General features: G+C 44.0%; 2 protein-coding genes across 2 annotated transcripts in view; one reads left to right on the top strand and one right to left on the bottom strand.

Moving 5' to 3' along the window:
- Positions 1-16,176, bottom strand: part of GPLD1 (glycosylphosphatidylinositol specific phospholipase D1) — a 62,834-nt gene extending 46,658 nt beyond the window's left edge. Inside the window, exons 1-5 of the mRNA XM_023209753.3 lie at positions 15,972-16,176; positions 12,620-12,675; positions 5,825-5,903; positions 2,103-2,200; positions 1,047-1,157 (exon numbers count right to left, since the gene is read on the bottom strand). Of these exons, the coding sequence (XP_023065521.1) occupies positions 1,047-1,157; positions 2,103-2,200; positions 5,825-5,903; positions 12,620-12,675; positions 15,972-16,104 (477 nt within the window). The 5' untranslated portion in view covers positions 16,105-16,176. The remainder of the gene's footprint in view (positions 1-1,046; positions 1,158-2,102; positions 2,201-5,824; positions 5,904-12,619; positions 12,676-15,971) is intronic.
- A 5,138-nt stretch (positions 16,177-21,314) lies between these two features.
- ALDH5A1 (aldehyde dehydrogenase 5 family member A1) overlaps positions 21,315-25,623 on the top strand; it is a 38,355-nt gene continuing 34,046 nt past the window's right edge. The window contains exon 1 of the mRNA XM_023209752.1: positions 21,315-21,859. Within this exon, the coding sequence (XP_023065520.1) occupies positions 21,506-21,859 (354 nt within the window). The 5' untranslated portion in view covers positions 21,315-21,505. The remainder of the gene's footprint in view (positions 21,860-25,623) is intronic.

Below are 25,623 nucleotides of genomic sequence, written 5' to 3'. Positions count from 1 at the left end.
AGAGGTTGCAGTGAGCCGAGAATGTGCCATTCCATTCCAGCCTGGGCAACAGGAGTGAAACTCCATCTCAAAAGAAAAAAATTTTGTGTGTGTGTGTGTGTGTGTGTATATATGTATGTATATATATGTGCATATATACATATGCAGCTGAGTTGGATACATATGGCTGGTAATAAAGCTACTACAGACAATTCTGCCTTATAGGATATATATAAAAATCTCTGAGTTGAAGTTGAAACTTCTAACAGAATGTAATTAACATAAATTAAGGACTAGGCGGCCATCCAGAGGCTAAGTCATCAGGTAAGATCACAATTTTCAGTTTGAGGACATGACATTTTCATATAGAAAGCTAAAAAAAAAGAGAAAAAGTCCAATAAAGTAGTACTTTTAAGTAGAACCAAGTGGCAGGTATTCATATCCTTATTAAGATACATGGCTTGAAGAAAGGATAAGATTTCTTAAATATTTTTGTGACTAAGACAAAACATCACATCTATTACTGTTTTCAGTACACACTAGCCACTCTGCTCTTGTGGATGAATCTACCCAGTTGGCAAGAAGAATAAAAGGAATGAATTGGGCCGGGCACGGTGCCTCACGCCTGTTATCCCAGCACTTTGGGAGACCAAGGCAGGCAGATCATGAAGGTCAGGAGATCGAGACCATCCCGGCCAACATGGTGAGACCCCCATCTCTACTAAAAATATAAAAATTAGCTGAGCATGGTGGTGCGTGCCTGTAATCCCAGCTACTCAGGAGGATGAGGCAGGAGAATCACTTGAACCAAGGAGTCAGAGGTTGCAGTGAGCTGAGATCGCACCTTCGCACCACTGCATTCCAGCCTGGCGACAGAGAGAAACTCCATCTCAAAAAAAAAAAAAAAAAAAAAAGGAATTGGAAAAGATGGGACTCTAACCAAACACTACTTTGGGCAGAAGTCTGAATAACCTAACATTTTCCTTTCTTTTAAAACGGTCAGGTTTTGATCTTAGGTGTGACAGTATCACTCCCATAAAGTAATTCCCCATAAAGGTTGTACTCACAGCTCCCATGGTCCTAAGGAATCCTTGTTCAATGCCCAGACTATGCCAGCTGACATCTGCTACCATATGAGAAGTAATTCCAAACAAGAAAGCTACCAGTTTCTCTGTGTCCTGCCAAACAAGCAAATTAGAGTCATGTGTGTTTGGGTGATTTTATAATAACAATCCTATTAAAAGTTTTAATAAATAGAAATTCATTTATGTTATTGAGACTTAACAAAAAATTTAAGGCAAGTACATTGCAGTTTCTAGTTATTAAAAACCATGTAAGAGACCAGGTGCAGTGGCTCATGACTGTAATCCCAGCTACTCAGGAGGTTGAGACACAAGAATTACTTGAACCTAGGAGGCGGAGGTTGCAGTGAGCTGAAATTGCGGCACTGCACTCCAGCCTAGGCGACAGAGCAAGACTCTGTCTCAAAAATAAAAAACCACACACAGGCTGGGCGCAGTGGCTCACGCCTGTAATCTCAGCACTTTGGGAGGCCAATGCGGGTGGATCACGAGGTCAGGATATCGAGACCATCCTGGCTAACATGGTGAAACCCCGTCTCTACTGAAAACACACACACAAAAAATATTAGCTGGGCGTGCTGCTGGGCGCCTGTAGTCCCAGCTACTCAGGAGGCTGAGGCAGGAGAATGACATGAACCTGGGAGGTGGAGCTTGCAGTGAGCCGAGATTACGCCACTGCACTCCAGACTGGGCAACAGAGCGAGACTCTGTCTGAAAAAAACAAAAACAAACAAACAAAAAAACCCACACACACACACACGAAATCATAAGGACTTTTGGAAACGTTTTATGATGTGTTGGAAGCGCTTTAAGATTAATCACTATTGGAGCAAAATGATGAAGTGATATATCCCAAGCTGTGTTTATAAGTAATTCAAGTATTATCTAGCCATCTACTATGTCCAAGTAATGTGCATGACACTGAAGGTAGAATGGTGGGCAGCCCTTACAGAGTGGTATGAATGGGGTCAATGCAGGTGCAAAAACAGTACATGGCAGGTTTGGTGCTAAATATTTTAAGGATTAGAGGGCCATGCCTACCTTCTCCCAAGGAAGGGGATAGTTCTCTCGGATATAATGAATGCTTGCGTTAAGAAACGGAGTCCAGTGAGTGCTCTCAGACACATCATGGAATTTTCCTGACAAAACAAAAGGAGGGCTCTGGATTCTCTCTTAAAAGTTGGAGAGTCCCAATCAAATCTTCCACCACCACCCGCTGCACTGCTGTGTCCCTTCTCCTCTTTCCCTCCATGCCCCTCAGTTTCTTCTGTCAACATTCAAAAGAAGCCTCCAAAACAGAAGAGCCAGCTGAGATTTTGGAACAGGCATGGTACTGTCTGCCTGATGACTAAAAAGAGCCCTACAGTAAGAGGGACGGAAGCCTGAACTGGCTCACAGTATCACAAGCCTGGCTACCTGGTTAGAATAGAGGCTGGAAATGTTTCCATTTCTGTGCCCTAAAGCTAAGGAAACAAGCTGTAGTTTGGTTTTGTTTATTCGTTGGGGTTTTAAAAATATCTTCCTTGTCTATTACAGTCACCCTCCTTAAGAGTACAGAAATAAAAGCAGGTATTTCATATGCTTTCAAGCATTTGATTTTATAATAATTGTTATAAAATGGCACAAGCCCCAGTGAGCATTTTATGCAAGCATCGTTTGAGTGGGCCAGTGGGTGTCCCATGTAGCTCTTTATTCCCACAAGAGGGGTAGGAAAGACAGAACTGGCCTCTGTGCTAAACCTCCAAGAGCCACGAATGCCTCATGGAGTGCCAAATGTTACGAGGGTAACTAAAAGCAAAACTGCAGAGTTCGGATCCCTCAGTTCAATTTTTCTATGCCATTCCTAAAGTAAAAATTGCTGAACCAATTTTAAATCATTCGTTTTTTAAAAAATGATTTTCAAAGAAGTTAGAACCAAGACATTTGATTTGCTCCCACAGTTTTCCTAGAGATAAAGCTTTAAACAATTCTTGTCTCCAGAATACAGTAAAACTCCAGAATTAAATATAGCAGTAGCTCTTTTGAACAACTTCAACTTAAACGAATTGCCAGATTAACTGAAGCTTTCTGATCCCTCTGTAAATCCTACAAACTGGAAGCAAAAGAAAGTCCCCCAGGGCGTGCTGGATGCTGACAGCTGGCAAGCCACTGCCCAGAGACTTGAACCTACCTGTCTATACCATAGCTCACAAATGGTCAATCAGACCCACTCTAATCCTGTTTAAACCAGATGTTCTTGTTACTGTAATTATTAAAGCTAATTCAATATTAGGTAAACTAATACAAATGAAGAGTTTTGCTGGGTGCAGTAGTGCACACCTGTAATTCCAGCACTTTGGGAGGCTGAAGTGGGACGACCCCTTGAGGCCAGGAGTTTGAGACTAGCCTGGGCAACATAGCAAGACCCCATCTCTACAAAAATTAAAAAATAAAATAAAAAATTAGCCAGGTATGGTGGTACACACCTTTAGTCTCAGCTATTCAGAAGGCTGAGGCAGGAGGGTCGCTTGAGGCCAGGAGTTTGAGGCTGTAACGAGCTGTGATTGCACCACTGCGCCCCAGCCTGGGCAACAGAGCAAGACCCTGTCTCTAAAAAATATTACAATAACTTTAAAAAAAAAGGTGTTTCTTCTTTGGCAATTAAGTATCTAAGAAAGCTAAGTGCTTCTGAAAGATGCAATAAAAGTGAATTGCCAAAGAAGAAAAGCAAAACTACAGTTGAATTAGGTATGTATAAGACAAGGTAAGATGTGGAAAAATGCATAAAAACCTAAGTGGAATTTCTATACAAATTCCCTGTAACTAGTCATATACCACTCCCAATCTTTTCCTCACAAAAGAGTATTTATTGCTGTAGAAAACAATGGAAAATGCTAAATAGTTTACATTCCTTTTCCACTCTCCTCAGAACCTTGGCTAGTGTGGGTTTTGTCTGTCTCTAAAAATGGTGTACAATAAGCAATGTTTCTCAAATTGAATGGACAAAAATATCCTTTCTTCTTTTTCTTTTTTGTAGAAGTTATCAAGGGACAGTAGAGCTCCCATGAATACAGTTTGGGATGTACTGAATTAGAAATAACAGGTTAGAAAGGAGAATTATAACATGCAGGCAAAATAATAGGATTGAAAAATGATAGTTAACAGACTAAGAGGGAAACAGAACAAAACTTATAAATATGAGAAACACAAAAGCTTAACTGTCTGGGATTCTAACTACAGGAATGAGAAGCCCCAAATAGTTCATTTCAGTCCCAAAGACATCACTGAATTAAAGGAATGGGATAATAGCAGATGACCCCCAAGACCTCAGAAGCAGTTTATACAAGGACCCAGTGTGCTGGAGGCCTCCATTTGTCCTTCCAGATCCACTCCCCATCCTTCTGTACCCTGTAGGGTGACTCTGAGGTCACCTGCTTCAACTGGCTTCGTGGTCCCTGTAGGGTGACTCTGAGGTCACCTGCTTCAACTGGCTCCGTGGTCCTCTGGCTTTGGTTGGGTTGGGTTTGGCCAATAAAGAGAACTGACAGATCAGAGAAAAAGAAAGCACAGAAGTTGGGGTATGTATTCTCCCAGCTCCCCTTCTGTGGGGTCACAGTGGGCTGGCTGTGCCCCGTAGCTGAAGGTCCAGCTCTCATCAAGTTGTCCTCTTCATGCAGCTCTCTCTCTCTCCACGGTTCCTATAATCTCTTCCTCCCCTGAACTATCTTTTGTAATTCCTCGCCTCCTGTCCACATCTTTGAAAATGGTACCCTTACTAAACTCCTCTCCAATTACTCAGTTTGAGTGTGACTTCTGGGTCCTGGTGGGTGTCTGACTGATACAACCCATGAGACTAGTTTACTGATAATGACAGAGCAGAAGCACTGCCATCTTGGACAACAACTGCCATTTTAAGTCCACCTTGACCAAAAATTGCCTGAATCCAAAGGGCATCAGCCTAATGGGTGGAGTCAGCATAACCATAAACCACAAATAACATCTCCAATCAGAAACATTTCAAACCTCTTCCCAACCAGAGATGTGCCAGCCCCAAGATAACCTCCCCTTCAGATGGAGAGATGTCAGCCCCAAGATAACCTCCCCTCCAACTAGAGACATTCCAACCCCACAATAAACTTCTCCCCCAGAGAGAAACATTCCAAGCTCTCTCACAAATAAATACTCTTAGTCTGTAAGAGACAGTGCTCCTGACTGAAATCGGCCAGAAGCCCCTCTCAGGTTTATTTCTCCAAAATAAATCTTTGACTGTTAGGCTGCTTTTCATGTTTCTTTCCTCTTTAACTCTTACAGATAAGTCTCTGAGATTTGCATAGCATTTGACAAAATATTGTGCATTAATGCCAAGGACAATCCAGTAAAGAGACAGGGCAGGCATTATCTTCACCAACACATGAAAATTGAGATTCTGTGCATAAGTGACTTTTTTAAGGTCACATGCTAATATGGAAGAAACACAAACTCTAGACCTTTTGATCTCTTGCAAAATGTCTTCTGCCGTGCCACTTAGGTTTTCACCAAAAAATAAAGTTTTCAGAATTTCTATGCTTAACCAGGTCAGTTTTAGCTAAATGGAAAATACAACTATGTAAACTAAGTCATTAACCAACAATATTATTGGGAAACAAATTGTTCTCAAGAATAATGGAAAATACACTGTACAATTAAAAATATATAGTACACATACATATATATTTTTAAAGTCATAGCTATTCCTATTAACCAAGTAAAGGTGACTTCATTCAGTCTGCAAACTTTCATCTTACCTCCTTTGCAGATGCTAGGGTAGAAACAATCAGGAAACACGGTTCCAGCCTGATATGCATCCTGGTGTTCTAGTAACAGCTGCAGAGCAGGAAAATACAGAGATTAGGGGGCAGCAGTCAACAGCCTGGGGAGTGCAGGCCCCACCAATTTCCCGTGATGAGATACTAGAACTATGGGGCTATAGGTGGAATGAAAAGGAAAAAGGAAGAAAGGAAAGCAGGCATAAAGTAAATAAATGATTAAAATTCACACATAATCCAAGACAACACACAACAATATATAACTTCAGATTCTTCCCTACCGAACACAGAGAGGCTAATTAAGAAATAGCAGAAATCACTTATTTAAACTTCATTTTCTTTCATTTTCTCAGCCAACCCAGTAAAGCAGGATTTCCCTGAGACCTTAAGATTGTTTTACTGACCCAGAGCTGTTGTTTTTGTTGCTGTTTTGTTTTTTTTTTTTGAGATGGAGTTTTGCTCTTGTCACCTAGGCAATGTCGGAGTGCAATGGCGCAATCTCGGCTCACTGCAACCTGGCAGGTTCAAGTGATCCTCCTGCCTCAGCCTCCTGAGTAGCTGAGATTATAGGCATGTACCACTATGCCTGGCTAGTTTTTGTATTTTTAGCAGAGATGGGGTTTTGCCATGTTGGTCAGGCTAGTCTCGAACTCCTGACCTCAAGGGATCCACCCGTCTCAGCCTCCCAAAGTGCTGGGATTGCAGACATAAGCCACCATGCCTGGCCCAGAGCTGGTTTTTATAAAATTTTTGATGATTCACAATGAAAAGACAAAAATACACACACATGCGCACATATGTACATATCAGTTTATAGCTGCTACCTGTGCTTTAGTGTAAGATGACGTCCTTTGTGTTTTGGGAAGACTAAAAAAAAAAAAAGACTAAAAAAAATGATCATCCTGACCTCGTGATCTGCCCACCTCGGCCTCCCAAAGTGCTGGGATTACAGGCGTGAGCCACCGCGCCTGGCCAAGCACACATATAACTTAATGTCTAACAGATGAATAATGGATGGAGTAGTCAACAAATGGTGATGTCACAACCCCATAACGATGAGTATACCATCATTGCATGGGCAAATCCATGTTTACCCTACATCAGGGGTCCCCAGCCCCCAGGCCATGAACTGGTACCAGTCTGTGACCTTTTAGGAATGGGGCCACACAGCGAGAGGTGAGCAGTGGGCAAGCAAGCATTGCCTCCTGAGCTCCACCACCTGTCACAGCAGCAGTGGCATTAGATTCTCAGAGAAGTGTGAATCATACTGGGAACTGCACATGCTAGGGATCTAGGTTGCACGCTCCTTAGGATAATCTAATGCCTGATGATCTGAGGTGAAACAGTTTCATTCTGAACCCATCTACACCCCACCCTCACCCCATCCATAGAAAGATTGTCTTCCATGAAACCAGTCCCTTGTGTCAAAAAACTTGGGGACCACTGCCCTTGACACTGACTTGAAATTAATATTACCAATGATGACAAGTCACTGGATCCCTGTCAAGTTTTATACCCAAATACAAGATGAATTATAAGGTTAAATGTCAAAAATGAAGCCATAAAATTAACAGGATAAAATTTAAGTGAATAATTATACAACCATGAAGTGGGAATAATTTTTCTAAGCATAATTTACAAGTAGAAACCATAACAGAAAAATTGATGCATAAAAAATACAAAAATTAGCCTGGTGTGGTGGTGTGTGTCTGTAGTCCCAGTTACTTGGGAGGCTGAGTTGAGAGGATTGCTTGAACCTGGGAGGTGGAAGTTACAGTGAGTTGAGATCATGCCACTGCACTCTAGCCTGGGTGACAGAGCCAGACGCTGTCTCAAAAAAGAAAAAAAAGAATGCCAATTAAACCTAAAACAAAAGCCATTTTCCACCTACCAAATTGACAAAAATGAAAGTGAATAAAGGCCAGGTGCAGTGTCTCTGGCTCACATCTGTAATCCCAGCACTCTGGGAGTCTGCAGTGGGCGAATCACTTGAGCTCAGGAGTTCGAAACAGCCTGGGAAACAAGCTGAAACCTCATTCCTAACAAAAATACAAAAAATTAGCTGGGTGTGGTGGCATGCACCTGTGGTCCCAGCTACTCAGGAGGCTGAGGTGGGAGGATCGCTTGAACCCAGGAGGTGGAAGTTGCAGTCAGCCGAGTTCATGCCACTGCACTCCAGCCTGGGTAACAGGGCAAGACCACTCTCTGGACAGGACATCTCTGAAAAAAAGGCAGCAGTCCCAGCCAGGGACTTATAGAGAAAACCTCCATATCCCTGGGGACAGAGCACCTGGGGGAAGGGGTAGCTATGGGCACAGCTTCAGCAGACTTAAACGTCCCTACCTGACTGCTCTGAAGAGAGCAGCAGACCTCCCAGCACAGCGTTCAAGCTCTGCTAAGGGTCAGACTGTCTCCTCTAGTGGGATCCTGACCGCCGTGTATCCTGACTGGAAGACACCTCCCAGTAGGGGCCAACAGAAACCTCATACAGGAGAGGTCTGACTGACATCTGGCAGTTGCCCCTCTGGGACGAAGTTTCCAGAGGAAAGAACAGGCAGCAATCTTTGCTGTTCTGCAGCCTCCACTGGTGATACCAACGCAAACAGGGTCTGGAGTGGACCTCCAGCAGACCTGCAGCAGAGGGGCCTGACTGTTAGAGAGAGACACCATCCGAGGTCACCGACATCAAAGACCAAAGGTAGATAAATCCACAAAGATGGGGAGAAACCAGCACAAAAAGCCTGAAAATTCCAAAAACCAGAATGCCTCTTCTCCAAAGGAACACAACTCCTTGCCAGCAAGGGAACAAAACTGGATGGAGAATGAGTTTGATGAACAGACAGAAGTAGGCTTCAGAAGGTGGGTAATAACAAACTCCTCAGAGCTAAAGGAGCATGCTCTAACCCAATGCAAGGAAGCTAAGAACCTTGAAAAAAAGGTTAGAGGAATTGCTAACTAGAATAAGCAATTTAGAGAAGAACATAAATGACCTGATGGAGATGAAAAACAGCATGAGAACTTCGTGAAGCATACACAAATATCGATAGCTGAATCCATCAAGCACAAGAAAGGATATCAGAGATTGAAGATCAACTTAATGAAATAAATCAAGAAGACAAGATTAGAGTAAAAAGACTGAAAAGGAACAAGCAAAGCCTCCAAGTAATATGGGACTATGTGAAAAGACCAAACCTACGTTTCACTGGTGTACCTGAAAGTGATGGGGAGAATGGATCCAAGTTGGAAAACACTCTGCAGGATATCATGCAGGAGAACTTCCCCAACCGAGCAAGATAGGCCAATATTCAAATTCAGGAAATACAGAGAACACCACAAAGATACTCCTCGAGAAGAGCAACCCCAAGACACATAATCGTCAGACTCACCAAGGTTGAAATGAAGGAAAAAATGTTAAGGGCAGCCAGAGAGAAAGGTCAGGCTACCCACAAAGGGAAGCCGATCAAACTAATAGCAGATCTCTCTGCAGAGACCCTACAAGCCAGAAGAGAATGGGGTACAATATTCAACATTCTTAAAGAATTTTCAACACAGAATTTCATATCCAGCCAGACTAAGTTTCATAAGTGAAGGAGAAATAAAATCCTTTATACACAAGCAAATGCTGAGAGATTCTGTCACCACCAGGCCTGCCTTACAAGAGCTCCTGAAGGAAGCACTAAACATGGAAAGGAAGAACCAGTACCAGCCACTGCAAAAACACGCTGAATTGTAAAGACCATTGACACCACAAAGAAACTGCATCAATGAACTGGCAAAATAACCAGCTAGCATCATAATGACAGGATCAAATTCACACATAACAATATTAACCTTAAATGTAAATGGGCTAAATGCTCCAATTAAAAGACATAGACTGGCAAATTGGATAAAGAATCAAGACCCATCGGTGCACTGTATTCAGGAGACCCACCCTCACGTGCAAAGACACACATAAGCTGAAAATAAAGGGATGGAGGAATATTTACCAAGCAAGTAGAAAGCAAAAAAAAAAAAAAAAAAGGTGGGAGTTGTAATCCTGGTCTCTGATAAAACAGACTTTAAACCAACAAAGATCAGAAGAGACAAAGAAGGGCATTACATAATGGTGAAGGGATCAATGCAACAAGAAGAGCTAACTATCCTAAATATATATGCACACAGTACAGAAGCACCCAATTCGTAAAGCAAGTTCTTAGAGACCTACAAAGAGACTTAGACTCCCACACGATAATAGTGGGAGACTTTAACACCCCACTATCAATATTAGACAGATCAAGGAGACAGGAAATTAACAAGGATATCCAGGACTTGAACTCAGCTCTGGACCAAGCGGACCTAATAGACATCTACAGAACTCTCCATCCCAAATCAACAGAATATACATTCTTCTCAGCACCACATCACGCTTATTCTAAAACTGACCACATAATTGGAAGTAAAACATTCCCCAGCAAATGCAAAAGAATGGAAATCATAACAGTCACTCAGACCATAGTGCAATCAAATTAGAACTCAGGATTAAGAAACTCACTCAAAACCACACTACCTAGAAACTGAAAAACCTGCTCCTGAATGACTACTGGGTAAACAGCGAAATACAGGCAGAAATAAAAATGTTCTTTAAAACCAATGAGAACAAAGACACAACGTATCAGAATCTCTGGGACACATTTAAAGCAGTGTGTGGAGGGAAATTTATAGCACTAAGGGCCCACAAGAGAAAGCAGGAAAGATCTAAAATCGACACGCTAACATCACAATGAAAAGAACTAGAGAAGCAAGAGCAAACAAATTCAAAAGCTAGCAGAAGACAAGAAATAACTAAGATCAGAGCAGAACTTAAGGAGATGGAGACACACACACACAAAAAAAAATCCTTCAAAAAATCAATGCATTCAGGGGCTGCTTTTGTTTTGTTTTGTTTTTGTGTTTTTGTTTTGTTTTGTTTGAGACGGAGGCTTGCTCTGTCACCTAGGCTGGAGTGCAGTGGTGTTATCTCAGCTCACTTCAGACTCCACCTTCCAGGTTCAAATGATTCCCTGCCTCAGCCTCCCAAGTAGCTGGGACTAGACTATAGGTGTCTGCTACTATGGCCAGCTAATTTTTATATTTTTAGTGAAGATGGGGTTTCATCATGTTGGCCAGGTTGATCTCAAAGTCCTGACCTCAAGTGATCGACCGGCGTTGGCCTCCCAAAGTGCTGGGATCACAGGTGTAAACCATCATGCCTGGCCTATTTCTGAGGATGACATTAGTATTTGGATTAGAATGCATCCTGAAAGGGAGTGTCTGTGTTCATTTAACATGTTTTAAATTAATAATACCTCTACTAGAATACCTGGTAGAATACCTCTACTAGAAATCACTCTGCACACACTCTGGATTGATTGTTCATGTGATGAATTAGGTGGATTCTCATTTCCACTCCTCTTTCCTGCCTACTCGCCATCAAGGTCACTGAAGATGACTATCAGATATAAATGCTGTTTTTCCTCATTCAGCCTGTTAAGTTGGCGAGGGAAGAAGCTGAATCTTATGACTAAAAATATTTTGAGGACACAACAAATTTCAGTTATCTTACCATCCTGTTTCCCAGATGGACTATCAAGACTTACTGTTATCAAATGACCCAGTTCTGATGTCAGAAGGGAATGCTAACCACTTATCGAATGTAGGTATGAAATAATTATATCTTTGTCACAAAGTATTACTTAGCCATAGAACAAATAGTGCATATGATCAGAATGTATTCATTTGAAGATGGGTAAAGGTGAGTCATCAGCTAGTCCTACCAGGATATAGAATATAGTAGGAGTTAGACGGAGAATCTCGGGGCATATTTTTTAATAAACACTTCCTTCTCCTCCTGGTGATGCAATTTGCATGTAACACACAGTAACAAGAAGTGGAAAATAAATGATCTCTCTCAAGTGTGACTTTTTAAAACAAAAACAAAAAAGATGGGCCAGGCATAGTGGCTCGTGCCTATAATCCCAGTGCTTTGGGAGGCCAAGGTGGGAGGATTGCGTGAGCCCAGGATTTCAAGACCAGCTTGGGCAACATAGTGAGAGCCCTATCTCTGTAATAAAAACAAAAAAGATGTGCTCTTCTCAGCAGCACATATACTAATACTGGAATGATACAGACAAAATTAGCAACTTTTAAAAATGTACTATTTAAAAAATTTCTCAAGTATTTTTTCAAATTATGATTCTTACCATTAAAATGTTTAAATTTTAAGTGTGATATATATAAGATACATATAAAATGTTCAACTAGCACTTGGAAGAGACATATAGCTTTTAACCATAATATTAATGTCTTATAACATTAATAACATAATATACAACATTATAACATAAAGAAATAAAAAATGAGTCTTTTTTTTTGTTTTGAGACGGAGTTTCGCTCTTGTTGCCCAGGCTGGAGTGCAGTGGAGTGTACCACAACCTCCACCTCCCGGGTTCAAGCGATTCTCCTGCCTCAGCCTCCCGAATAGCTGGGATTGCAGGCATGCACCACCACGCCTGGCTAATTTTGTATTTTTAGTAGAGATGGGGGTTTCTCCATGTTGGTCAGGGTGGTCCCGAACTCCTGACCTCAGGTGATCTGCCTGCCTCGGCTTCCCAAAGTGCTGGGATTACAGGTGTGAGCCACCACGGCCAGCCAAAATAAGTCTTAAAATTACTGTTTAAATATCTGTTAGGATCTTTGTTTGGCACCTATAGAAGAAAACTAATGCACAAAGAAGAAAAGAAAAATCAAGATTTCTACCTCTTTGTAGTTAACATGCCCATTGTGAAGATGAAGAAACTCCAGAGCTCTGTGTCCTGAGAGAAATAAATACATAAATCAATTAAGTTCAACTATTACTGAAAACATAACTTAGGCGAGATGATTTTAAATGAAAAATATACAATTTTGTGGTTGTAACTGTCAAGGATGCAGGAAATGAAACGAGTTTGCACTCGCTGGCAATTTTCATTAGGTATAGATTTGTGCAATATTTCTATTGTTATAGTACAAAGCAAGTTTAGATGGTGATTTAAAGTTTCTGCTTAACTATTAAATGGCTCCATGAGCTTTAGTGCTATTCAACCTCTCTAGACCTCAGTTCCTGCCTATGGAAAATTGAGTTTAAAAAATACCCACCATATAGGTTGGTTGAAATAATAAATGCTAAGTGACAAGCACAGTGGCTGACACTTGGTAAGGAGCTCAAGAAAAAGAAACTGTCAGGCCAGGCATGGTGGCTGACACCTGTAATCCCAGCACTTTGGGAGGCCGAGGTGGGCAGATCACCTGAGGTCAGGAGTTCGAGACCAGCCTGATCAACATGGAGAAACCCCATTTCTACTAAAAATACAAAAAATTAGCCAGGCCTGGTGGTACGTGCCTGTAATCCCAGCTACTTGGGAGGCTGAGGCAGGGGAATCACTTGAACCCGGGAGGCAGAGGTTGCAGTGAGCCAAGACCACGCCACTGCACTCCAGCCTGGGCAACAGAGCAAGACTGTCTCAAAAACAAACAAACAAAAAAAAAACCTGTCATCATCATACTTTGCTTCAGTACTGAAGTAGACAAACCTAAGTACAAAACACAATATAACACCTAACCCATGGACTGAGCCAATGATCCTCAAAACTTTCTCATCATTGGACCACAAGGACAAAATAATCTCAGGAAACTACCAGCTCCACCCCACACCCACCCACAGCCTGAACCTCCCAAGAACCAATAAGAGGACTAACATTCCCTGTGAAGTGACATTCAAAGGTGATACTTTATTTCTGTTGTGAATCACCTCCAATTACAAAAATTCATATAACAAAAAACTATAGCCACCACTATATTATAAGCATTAATATCATAAAAGTCACAACCCACAAATCCAAATAACCTGTGTATAGGATTCCAGTGATTTATGCTGAATGAAGCCATTTCTAATTAACTCACTCACACAATGCTGACCTTCCACTCAGGCCCTTCATAAGAAACGAAAAAGTGAACCAAAACATTTATAAAAATCATCTAATTTATTAGTAAATAAATGATGGAGTTTTGGTCTTCTTCTGTGTAAAAAAAATTCTCAGAATCCGTGCAGATTCTATTTCAGGAGATGCTTTCAATTATGTTCACATAAATATTATTCTTTAAATATCAATTAGGACCTTTGGTACTCATCGAAGAAAGGCAAGCGATTATCTGGTTTTATTAAAATTTCAGATGCAATCTGTCTTGTAAATTTTTAAACTCTAAGGATTAAAAAATTGAATATTTCCATTCATATTTGTTCCTCATCAGCTCATTCTGTAGTTTTAGCAATTTCAACTTCACAGAACATAGAACTGGAAGACACTTTAGAATTCTTCAAGAAGTTCAACCCCCTCATTTTATAGAATTGAGAGGTAGGTAAAGTGAATTGCTCAGAGTCACACATCCACTTTACTGGATGGCTGGAATTAGAACCTAAGTCTGGCTCTCTTTTCCATTGTTTCCCGACTCCCTTCTAGCAATACATTTTTAATGGAAAGAACGCCAGACCAGCTGTCAGGACATGTAATTCCAGGCCAGGCCACTAAAAAGTTAAAAACTGTCTAGTATCAGTTTCTTCATCTGTAAAAGAAAAGAACTGGACTTGGTGACTTCTAGTGTCCTTTCAGATAGTCAAATTCTGTGACAACAGTTTCTTGCCCATCATAGCCCAGTATATATGTCTGTTTAGCACTGACAAATTTTCATTTTTTTCCCTATAATCTTATTATTCTTTGAAACTTCTGGAGGTGGTATAACTATAAAATTATGTTATAATTTTTATCTAAATTAAAGAAAACTCAGGCTAGGCGTGATGGCTCACGCCTGTAATCCCAGTACTTTGGTAGGCCAAGACAGGCAGATCACAAGGTCAGGAGATCGAGACCATCCTGGCTAACATCCTGAAATCCCATCTCTACTAAAACAATACAAAAAAATTTGCCAGGCGTGGTGGTGGGCGCCTATAGTCCCAGCTACTTGGGAGGCAGAAGAATGGCGTGAACTCAGGAGGATGAGCTTGCAGTGAGCCGAGATCACGCCACTGCAGTCCAGCCTGGGGGACAGAGCGAGACTCTGTCTCAAAAAAAAAAAAAAAAAAAAAAAAAGAGAGAAAACTCAGAACATCAGGTATATCTGAAATTAATCTGAAAATTGCTATAGAATGTTATGATAGCTAATTCTATTACAAATTGACTCACATTTTCCATGTGCTAAAACATGTTACAAATACACTTCACACAAGAACCAAATCCTTTTGCTAAGAAAGATCTTAAGTGTTCTCAGTCCATATGCAAAAAACATAGTAGCTATGTGGGGGGCGCATGTGTTAATTAGCTTGATTGTGCTAATCATTTCACAAGGCATACATATATCAACACATCATGTTGTGTATCTTAAATTTATACAATTTGTGTCAATTATACATCAATAAAGCTAGAAAAATAAAAATTTTAAATAACTCTTTGTGGTACCATCTCCCTATATACAGGATGACTCTGCCCTTGCCCCTAAGGTCGGTGGCACTGGCTTGCTGTCCCCTTTTCCTCCCCAACTCCTGCCATCTTACTGGCACCGTGAATATGGATGACCACACTCCCTTACTTTCTTGACCTTCCTGAAGCCAAACACTTTTATAGCAATTTGACTCAGGGACCCACTCCCATGGCCACAGATGGCTCTTTACATATAGTCGGAAATGTCTGTCCTTGCACATGTAAAACAACAAAAGTACATTTCTCATTCCTGCCATATTCCACCCATCTTGTTCCTCTCCCATTCTGTCAGTTCTGCTGCTGCATTGCAACCTCTCGTTTACAAAGCCTCTATTTTCCCATCCAGAGAAACACGCAGGGGCCCCATGACCAACGGGGCATCAGCTGTCTTTCTTATTTTCCCCTTAACTGAACCCGTGCTGCCAATCCCTATCCCTGGATGATTGCAATCACGGGCTTCTCCTCCCAGCTCTCAGGCCACTCAGCTCAGTGCCCAGGGGAAACTCTATCAATCCACGAGCTAGATTTTCAATCTCTTCCTTAATGTCTTTGAGGGTTGTACTGTCCTCTCAATAACATAACGAGACACCAGTACTTACCGATTTCTACGTGCGTTGAAAGGCCACACGATGAACCTCTATGGCAGAGAGAAGCCAGCACGATCATCAGCAGGCCGGGCCACAACCTGAAAGCAGACATGCTCTCATTCCCCACAGGCTCCTCCAATGACATGGGAATGCTCAGAGCTGCAGCAGCACCGTGACTCCGAAATCCAGGCGCACACCCACCACTTCTCTCTAAGCAGGTCACTGACCAGGGAAACCAAGCCTCATTTCAAAACAATATCGTTTTCCAATGAAGTCAACTGTTCAACTACTGTTTAGCTTCACCAGAACAGCAAACAAACTCTGTACTCCTGAGGGGTGGGGGTGGGAGGATAAACTGAAATCTGAAAAGCCTTAGGCCAGAAGCACTGCATCTTCTGACCGAGGTTTTTACTGGATTTCATTTTAACATGAAATTTGTGTAGAAATGCAAGCAAGGTTGTCTCCAGATATTTTTTGCTTTCTATAAAAAGGCTCACCTGTGCAGACAGTCAACATATTGGACCACCTCACCTTACAAGGGTGGATCTCTCATGCATCCTTTCTACACATTTATCAGGCTGTCCTGCTTCCTCCGCCTCCCAAGCCACAAGTGCTGGGAAAGCTTTTATGGTGATCAGCTGGAACCGGCTTCTCTGTCAGTATTTGGCAACAGATGCTGACACTTGTATGTGATTACACAAGAGCAGCCACTCCTGGTCTCTCTACCTCTCGCTGTTCTAATAGGGCTTATCTAGAGCCTGTTACAAGGTCAGATTCCTGCAGGGGAAGCAAAGATGTCAATTCCACTTGGGAGGTGGAAGGAAGGGGGCAGATTTAGGGCCAAGAAACAGGGTTTAGAAAATGTTAAGCTTAGGATATATCATTAGGTAGCCAGTTACACTTCATTCGTGGGAAAAATTAAGCTCTTCATGAAACTGATGGTAATCTGAAAGCACAAATTATGCATATTTTACATTAAAAGCAAGAGATGGGCTCCTAAAAGAGTGAGAGGAAATGGTATTCACTCTCAGGTTAGCCAAATGAAAGGATGAAAAGAAAGTGGGATGATTTGGCCAGGGGTGGTGGCTCACACCTGTAATCCCAGCACTTTGGGAGGCTGAGGCTGATGGATCACCTGAGGTCAGGAGTTTGAGACCAGCGTGATCAACATGGTGAGACCCCTTCTCTGCTAAAAATACAAAAATTAGCCAGTTGTGGTGGCACACACCAGTAGTCCCAGCTACTGGGGAGGCTGAGGTGGGAGGATCTCTTGAACCCAGGAGGCAGAGATTGCTGTGAGCCGAGATTGCACCACTGCACACTAGCCTGGGTGACAGAGCAAGACCCTGTCTCAAAAAAAAAAAAAAAAAAAGACAAGAAAAAAAGAAAGTGGAACGATTTGAGACAGTTGTCTGCCCGAAGAGTTTCCCCTGTAAGCTTAACACAGTCACTTGCACAGGCCCAAGGAAAGGAATCCCGCAGCTCCCCACAAACCTGAGGGCAGTAGGCCCAGCTACTCCTGATTAGTCCAGAGGCCATATGTCTACCTGTTTGGTTTGGCTAACAGGATGTTTTATAAACTTAAATCAAGTTTATAAACTTTTTCTAAATGAGAAAATTCACTTAAAAACCTAGATTTCTGGCTCTCTTAAAAACAGAAGAACTAGCATCATGAAATGACACTCCCATGTGACACGACAACCAGCTGCAGCCAAGAGCCGACAGAGCATGTCCTGCTCCTCCAGTCCCCACCATCCATGCAATGTGTGCAGGTTTCCACACCCCTTCTGGCGACCAGAGGCCTTTGAGTTTGCCTCCCTCTCACTCCGGGCCTTCTACAGCCTGTGCTGTAGAATTGCGTGAGGTAGTCGCAATTATTAATTGGGACTTTGGATATTCTCTCCCAGAACATCCAAGAGCAGTTAATCAATGGTTACAGTGAGAGGGTTGCAAAGGGTCACCAGGGGGAAAAAAATAATATTGCCTAGAAACAATATCTAACCAGATATAATAAAACCCATCCAAAAAGCACCAAAGAAATGGGTTCAGACCAGGTGTGGTGGCTCATGCCTGTAATCCCAGCACTTTGGGAGGCCAAGGTGGGCAGATGGCTTGAGGCCAGGAGTTCAAAACCAGCCTGTGCAACATGGCAAAATCCCATCTCTACTAAGAAAATAACAAAAACAAAAATTAGCCGGGCGTCGTGGCATGCACTTGCGGTCCCAGCTACTCAGGAGGCTGAGGCGGGAAGATCGCTTGTACCTGGGAAGTGGAGGTTGCAGTGAGCTGAGATCACACCACTGCACTTCAGCCTGGGCAAAACCCCACCTCAAAAAAAAAAAAAAAAAAAAAGGAATGGGTTCAGTTACCAAACAATACTAATCCCAAATGTCTCAATTTCTCATTATATATTTTTCTGTATTTGAGATTCAGAATGACATATATTTATGAATAAAGAGGAAATTCTTTGCTTAGCATGATTGTTATGAATATGGTCTTTATGTGACAATATTGCTTGCAGTTTCATTAAGTTTGTATTAACAATAAAATCATCAAAGATATGACTTTAAAGAAAGTTAAAATGTAGCTCACAATATTACTGACAAATAATAAGCATATGGAAATATTTTCTTTCTGCTCCACACCCCTCTTTCCTAATATAGGTGGCTTTGTTATAAACAAGACAGCATGATTCTAGCATTTAGAACTCTTCTGGAAATACAGACCCAAGGTGAAAAGTAAACATACAGTTACATTAAGGAGTGAGTAGGGAGAATACAGGCTTGAGAGCCAGAGAGTCTCAAGCTTTATGTAGGCCACTCTAGAAAATGGGGGAGAGGAGGCTGGGCACGGTGTCTCACGCCTGTATTCCCAGCAATTTGGGAGGCTGAGGTGGGCGGATCACTTGAGGTCAGGAGTTCAAGACCAGCCTGGCCAACATGGTGAAACCCCATCTCTACTAAAAACACAAAAATTAGCCAGGCATGGTGGCATGCACCTGTAATCCCAGCTACTCCAGAGGCTGAGGAAGGAGAATCACTTGAACCCAGGAGGCAGACACTGCAGTGAGCTGAGATCGTGCCATCCAGCCTAGGCGACACAGTAAGACCCTGTCTCAAAAAAAAGAAAGAAAGAAAAGAAAAAGAAAATGGGGGAGAGGATGAATAAGGGTGGGAACTGGGGAGTGGAGGTTCCCAGGACAAGGGCAGGCAAAGGAGAAAGGAAGGAAGAGGTCCCTCTCCCCTGATGGTCTTGTCCTTGGAGGCCCTGGTAAGGACACCCAGCCAGGTGCTAGGAGTCATCAGGACAAGCTGGAAGTAAGACAGGAGCCAGGAGGGAATTGTTTACACTATGAATGGGGGCTTGCAGAGGGGCACAAAACCGAGGGAAAAGGGAAGAGCCACATTGTGAACTTTCTAAGTTCCAGGCACTTTTGCCCTTGTGAAGTACTTCCTGTCATAAAAATAAGTAAACAACAAATAGAAATCACATTTTACATCTGCATTGGTGTAAGATTAACATATTAATATGCCACCTAAAAGTTCATTTTCTTCTTCAGGTTTTAGAAAAAATCAAACATTTTTGAGTGCTCCTAAAAGTTTTATGGGCCCTCAGCATGTACCTACTGTGTCTAATGGATAAGTCATCTGGGAAAGGGAGTAGGTACTCTTTGATATAGAACCTTAAAAAGATAAGTGGACTAGGGTAACTTTTGAGCAAGAGAGGAAGCCACAATTAACTTGGCTTCTCCCGGCCTCAGTTGATGGAGACCTTAATTGAATGATTTCCCCAGGCTATCCTGTAATCCCAGCACTTTGGGAGGCCAAGGAGAGCGGATCACTTGAGGTCAGGAGTTCAAGACCAGCCTGGTTAACGTGGTGAAAACCTGTCTCTACTAAAAATACAAAAATTAGCTGGGCTTGGTGACACACACCTGTAGCCCCCATCTACTCGGGAGGCTGAGGCAGGAGAATCGCTTGAACCCGAGAGGCAGAAGTTGCAGGGAGCTGAAATCGCACCACTGCACTCCACCTGGGCGACAGAATGAGTCTGTCGGTCTCACAAGAACAACGCAAACAAAAAACAACCACCACTACCAAAAACAAACAAACAAAACACTCCCTCTGCAGGCAGGAGATGTAAACACGCCAGCTCCCAGCCCCAACTGTGATACCTACTGGCCGACATCCCCATTAGGACTCCCTGGTTCTCCCCAGTTCCTGCAATAAAATACAGAACAAAATAGCGTGAAATTGATTAAACTCTGCTGTTACCACTTCTGCCACATGTGACCCGCTCAAAACTCAATGGATCTGACTCAGCAAAACACAAAGTCAAAATTTAAAGTTACTGCCTCAGCATTTTGCAAATATCCTAGAAAAAGGTGAAAGCTAGCAAGATACTCTCAACGCTGTAGGAGTTGAGAAAGGGAGATACGTTGAGACTAGTAACCTAAAATCAAAGCATAGGGCTGGGCTTAATTTGCACCCACAAATTCCCAGCATACGCCTACTATTTTTACTTGTATCCTCCTTAGGTTTTAAGCTTCCCTGCTGCTTTCAGAGTCTTAAGCCCAAGTCTAATTTTTGAGCGGATGAAGAATGTTGTTTAAAGCTGCTCAAATACCTTGGTTGGATAGTATACTCAATACTTATACCTTGGTTGATTCGATTTGGACAAATGCTTCCATTTACTAGTTGGTGGCCCAACTTTAATCTTACTAGTGGTTTGACTAGGGTAGCTAGTATGACTTTGAACATTATTGAATTTAATGTAGCAACTGTAATGAGCATTCTACGTTATCTCACAACAAACCTATGGGGTGGATACGGTTCTATTTTATAAGTGACTGGACTAAGGTTAACCTGTCGGTCACGCAGCTTGTGGGCAACAGACTGAGTTTGGATCCTAGTCTGTTTATTTCCAAGGCGCTGTTATTTATCGGGTGCGCCCGCAGGAGAATGCCTAGACACACACCCAGAAAAGCAGGCAGGCAGCAGAACGCGGGGTCACACTTCGACCCCTCTGAGAACCATCGCTCCCAATCAATCCTACGTGCTCAGGAGCTACAATGATGAAGAAGCGTGATCATGGCCTTGGCATTTAGGGCAGGCAGCAGCGCATCCATGGACCGCGCACAAATTCCGGGGATGCCGAATTTGGGGGATGCTAAGGGGAGACAGTGGGTCTCTAGCAGCGGTTGGGGGCTCAGGAGCAGTTAGTGACAAATGAGCACCCGGAAAGTGAAAAGGTGACAGCAGTCCGCAGGAGCATCTACCAGAGCCTTCTCCATCCCCCAACCCAACCCTTCCCCAGGAGCAAAGCCGTGCGGCGCTCAGGGCAAGGTGCAGAGGGCGGCGCGGCGGTGCAGCGAGAAAGGCGCGGAGAGAGGGCGCTGCTCTGTGGCTCTGCCACCTTCCGCCAGCTCCCCGGCTTTCCCCGCGCGTCTCCGGCGCCTCCTCGCTCCTCTTGCTTCCCCGCGACCCCTGCGTTCCCGTGCGCGCGCGTCCGCTTGCCTGTTTCGTGTCGCCGTCGCTGCCCGGGCCATGGCGACCTGCTTTTGGCTGCGGAGCTGCGGGGCCCGTCGCCTCGGGTCGACGTTTCGAGGCTGCCGCCTCCACCCCCGCGCCGGCGGCCTGGTGCCTGCCCCCGGGCCTGCGCCCGGCCCGGCCCAGCTCCGCGGCTACGCTGGGGGCCTGGCGGGCCTCTCTGCGGCGCTGCTGCGCACCGACAGCTTCGTGGGCGGCCGTTGGCTCCCGGCCGCCGCCACCTTCCCCGTGCAAGACCCGGCCAGCGGCGCTGCCCTGGGCATGGTAGCCGATTGCGGGGTGTCAGAGGCCCGCGCCGCCGTGCGCGCTGCCTACGAGGCTTTCTGCAGCTGGAGGGAGGTCTCGGCCAAGGTGAGAGCGCCTGGGTGCAGCGGGCCAGAGATGGCAGGGGAACACGGCAGGGAGCAGAGGGAGCTTTGCCCCAACGCGAAACCAACCGCGTCGCCTCCCTCTTGTGCTCAGTTCCCCGGCGTATACAAAGCGGAAAGTCAGAGCAACAAGAAGGGAGACGACCAACAAATAAATTTGGAGCTTCCATTTTGTGCCGGGCGCTAGGGACACGGCCCCTGCCCTCAAGCCTCTTGAAGTGTATGCACTGCCCAATAGGGGAGGCATAACGCGAGCGCCTAATGCAAGCGAGCTGCTGCGTGTTATGATCAACAAGCCTAACCGTGGAGGGGCGGGGAGAAAGGGGAGGGGTGTTAGGGAAGTGAGAGAGCACGTGTGGCCCTTCAGAGTATCTGAAATACCTCCGCAGCTGCAGGAAGCCCACGCGGGAGGCTGCTACAGCGGCCCATAAGAAGGCTGGTAGTGAGGGCCCTGAGCCAGAATCATGGAATCGGGAACAGAGAGAGCTGTAGAAAGATCTGGGGTTTGTGCAGGGGAAGGGAGAAGTCCAGGACCGTTCTCCACGTTTTCAGCCTAAATGGATAAATGCTGCTATTGGCCATTGCATACAGAACACTGGAGAATTGGGAGTAAGGGGTGGAGGGCCATTAAATGGGGCAGAATTGAGTAAGAATAAAACTAAGAAAGTTTCTTCTTCCTTCAAGTATTATATTATTAAACCTGGAGTCAACGCAGTGAAATTTTTTACCCTGTCCTTCAAAGCTCTCCCTCTGAAGGAATGCATCCAGTGATCCCTACGCATACAAGAGATAGTGTTAGCACTTATCATCCATCAGCTGTTTACTGAGCACCTGCTCTATGCCCTGCACTGTTGGAGGTGTTTGGGATACATCAGTAAACGAAAGAAAGATTGTGCCCTTATGGAGCTTGCATGGGGTGGAAAGGGAGCAGAAGAGAGATCAGAACTCTAAACAACAAACATAATATCTAAGGAAATAAGTATGTGAGAGGTACTGAGTGCAATATGGGAAAAGAGGTAGAAGCAGAAGAGGATCCGGGCCAGAGGGAAGGGGCAAGATGCAGCATCAATAGTGTGGCCAGGTGCTTTCCTTTGCTAGGGCTACCGTAGCAAAGTACCACAGACTGGGTGGCCTGAACAACAGACATTTCTCATTTTACAGCTCTGGAGGGTAGAAACCCCAGATCAAGGTGTTGTCAGGGTTGGTTTCTTCTAAGGCCTCTCTCCTTGGCTTGCAGAGAGCTCAGTTTTGTCTTTGTATCTTGTCAGAGCTCGGTTTTAGGTTCATTGAGTCTGAGTTGTCTGTTCACACCCAAGTGAGGATGAAAAGTAAGCAGTTGGATATATGAATGAATCTTCCCTGTATGTCTCCACATGGTCTTTCCTCTGTGTGTGTGTGTGTCGTAATTTTTTCTTTTAAAAACAAGAGTCAGATTGGATTGGGGCCTACCAGAATGACCTCATCATAACTTAATTCCCTTTTTAAAGACCCTATCTCCAAATACACTCACATTCTGAGATACTGGGGGGTTAGTACTTCAACATGTCAATTTTGCGGGGAGCACCGTTCAGCCCATGACATCAGGGTAGATCTCATTGAGGACATGAGATACAAAGGCCAAAGGAAGTAAGTGTGTCCAGAGTTGGTTCCTGCCGGTGCGTTTGTGACCTCACTGACTTCAAGAATGGAGCCACGGACCTTTGCGATGAGTGTTATAGCTCTTAAAGATGGCATGGACCCAAAGAGTGAGTGGTAGCAAGATTTGTGAAGAGTGAAAGAAGAAAGCTTCCACAGCGTGGATGGGGACCCAAGCAGGTTGTTGCTGCTGGGGGTGGGGGTGGCCAACTTTTATTGCCTTATTTATCCCCTCCCATGTTCCGTTTCTGTCCTATCAGAATGCCCTATTTTCAATCCTCCCTGCAATTGGCTACTTTTAGGATCCTGCTGATTGGTGTGTTTTACAGAGTGCTGATTGGTACATTTTACAGAGCGCTGATTGGTGTATTTTACAATCCTCTTGCTAGCTACAGAGCGCTGATCGGTGTGTTTTTACAGAGCGCTGATTGGTGCATTTTACAATCCCTTTGCTAGCTCCAGAGCGCTGATTGGTGCATTTTATAATTCTCTTGCTAGCTACAGGGTGCCGATTGGTGCGTTTTACAGAGCGCTGATTGGTGCATTTTACAATCCTCTTGTCAGACAGAAAAGTTTTCCAAGTCCCCACTGGACCCGGTCCAGATGGCTTCACCTCTCATAAGGACATTCAGCTACAGCCAAAGTCAGAAGCATGGCTGACACATTTGCAGAACAGTGAGGAGGCCTGTGTGGACTGAGCAAAGGGAAAGAGTTATATCAGAGGAGGTCATACGGAGAAGGGGAGGAGTGGGTGGAGCATATAGGACCCGTGAGTTATTCTAAGGACTTGGTTTTTGCTTTGAGTAAAGGGGGAACCGTGTTAGGGTTTTAAGCAGAGATATGATCTGATTTACATTTTGAAAGGCCACTTTAACCACAGTACTGAGAATTGATAAAGAGTTGGAGAAGCAGAGAGACAGATTAGGAGGTTGTTGCATGGATTTAGGTGGAAGGCCATGGTGACTTGAACCAGGGTGGTAGCAGTGGACAAAGTGAAGAGTTATCCCATAAAGGATGTATTTTGAAGGTAGAGCCCACTGGATTTTCTGATGGATCATTATATGGGAAGTAGGTGAAGAGAGAAGTTAGTGATGACTCCAAGGCTTTTGGCCTGAGCAATTGGAAGGATGAGGATAGCTGAATGGAACAGCATTAGGGTGAGACATCAGAGTTCAGTTTTAGATGTATTGAGTCTGAGATGTCGGTTCACACCCAAGTGAGGATATAAAGTAGGCAGTTGGATATATGAGTGTGAGGTTTGAGAGCGAGCCCTGGGCCAGAAATGTAAATATGAAAGTCATACCTGTGTGTACTGCATATATACTTAAAGCGATGGGATTGGTGAGATCACAGGAAAGGAGTGGACCAGGGCCTGAGCTCTGGTTCCCCTAGCATCATTCTGGAGTCCCACAAGGCCCCACGAAGATCAAGACTACCATACAATGGTGTTACACTGCAGGGGTCTGGAAAACCTTCTACTCAGTCAGTGATTGTTTGGCAGCTGCAGGGCTGGTGTTGGGACCTCTTGCTGATACTAGCAGCATCATCCTGTGTTCAGATCACACCGCCCATCCTAATGTCTGTGACCCTTGAACATTACAGTGATGTCAGCTTCCATCTTACAAGGGCTTGGATCTTCTCAGGGAAACTTCCTTTTTGAAAGGAGGGGTTCAGGCTGGGGACGGTGGTTCATGCCTGTAATCCCAGCACTTTGGGAGGCCAAGGCTGGTGGATCACCTGAGGTCAGGAGTTCAAGACCAGTCTGTCCAACGTGGTGAAACACTGTATCTACTAAAAGTACAAAAACTGGCCAGGTGTAGTGGCTCACACTTGTAATCCCAGCACTTTGGGAGGCCAAGACGGGTGGATCACTTGAGGTCAGGAGTTCAAGTCCAGCCTGACCAAAATGGCAAACCCCATCTCTACTAAAAAATACAAAAATTAGCTGGGTGTGGTGGTGGGCACCTGTGATCCCGGCTACTCAGGAGGCTGAGCCAGGGAAAATTGCTTGAACCTGGGAGGCAGAGTTTGCAGTGAGCCGAAATCATGCCAACTGCACTCCAGTCTGGGGGACAGAGCAAGACTCTGTCTCAAAAAAAAAAAAAAAAAAAA

This window comes from Piliocolobus tephrosceles, chromosome 5, assembly GCF_002776525.5.
Source record: "Piliocolobus tephrosceles isolate RC106 chromosome 5, ASM277652v3, whole genome shotgun sequence".
NCBI lineage: Eukaryota > Metazoa > Chordata > Mammalia > Primates > Cercopithecidae > Piliocolobus > Piliocolobus tephrosceles.
The sequence above is the reverse complement of the archived record's forward strand: the minus strand, read 5'-3'. Positions and strand labels throughout refer to the sequence as shown.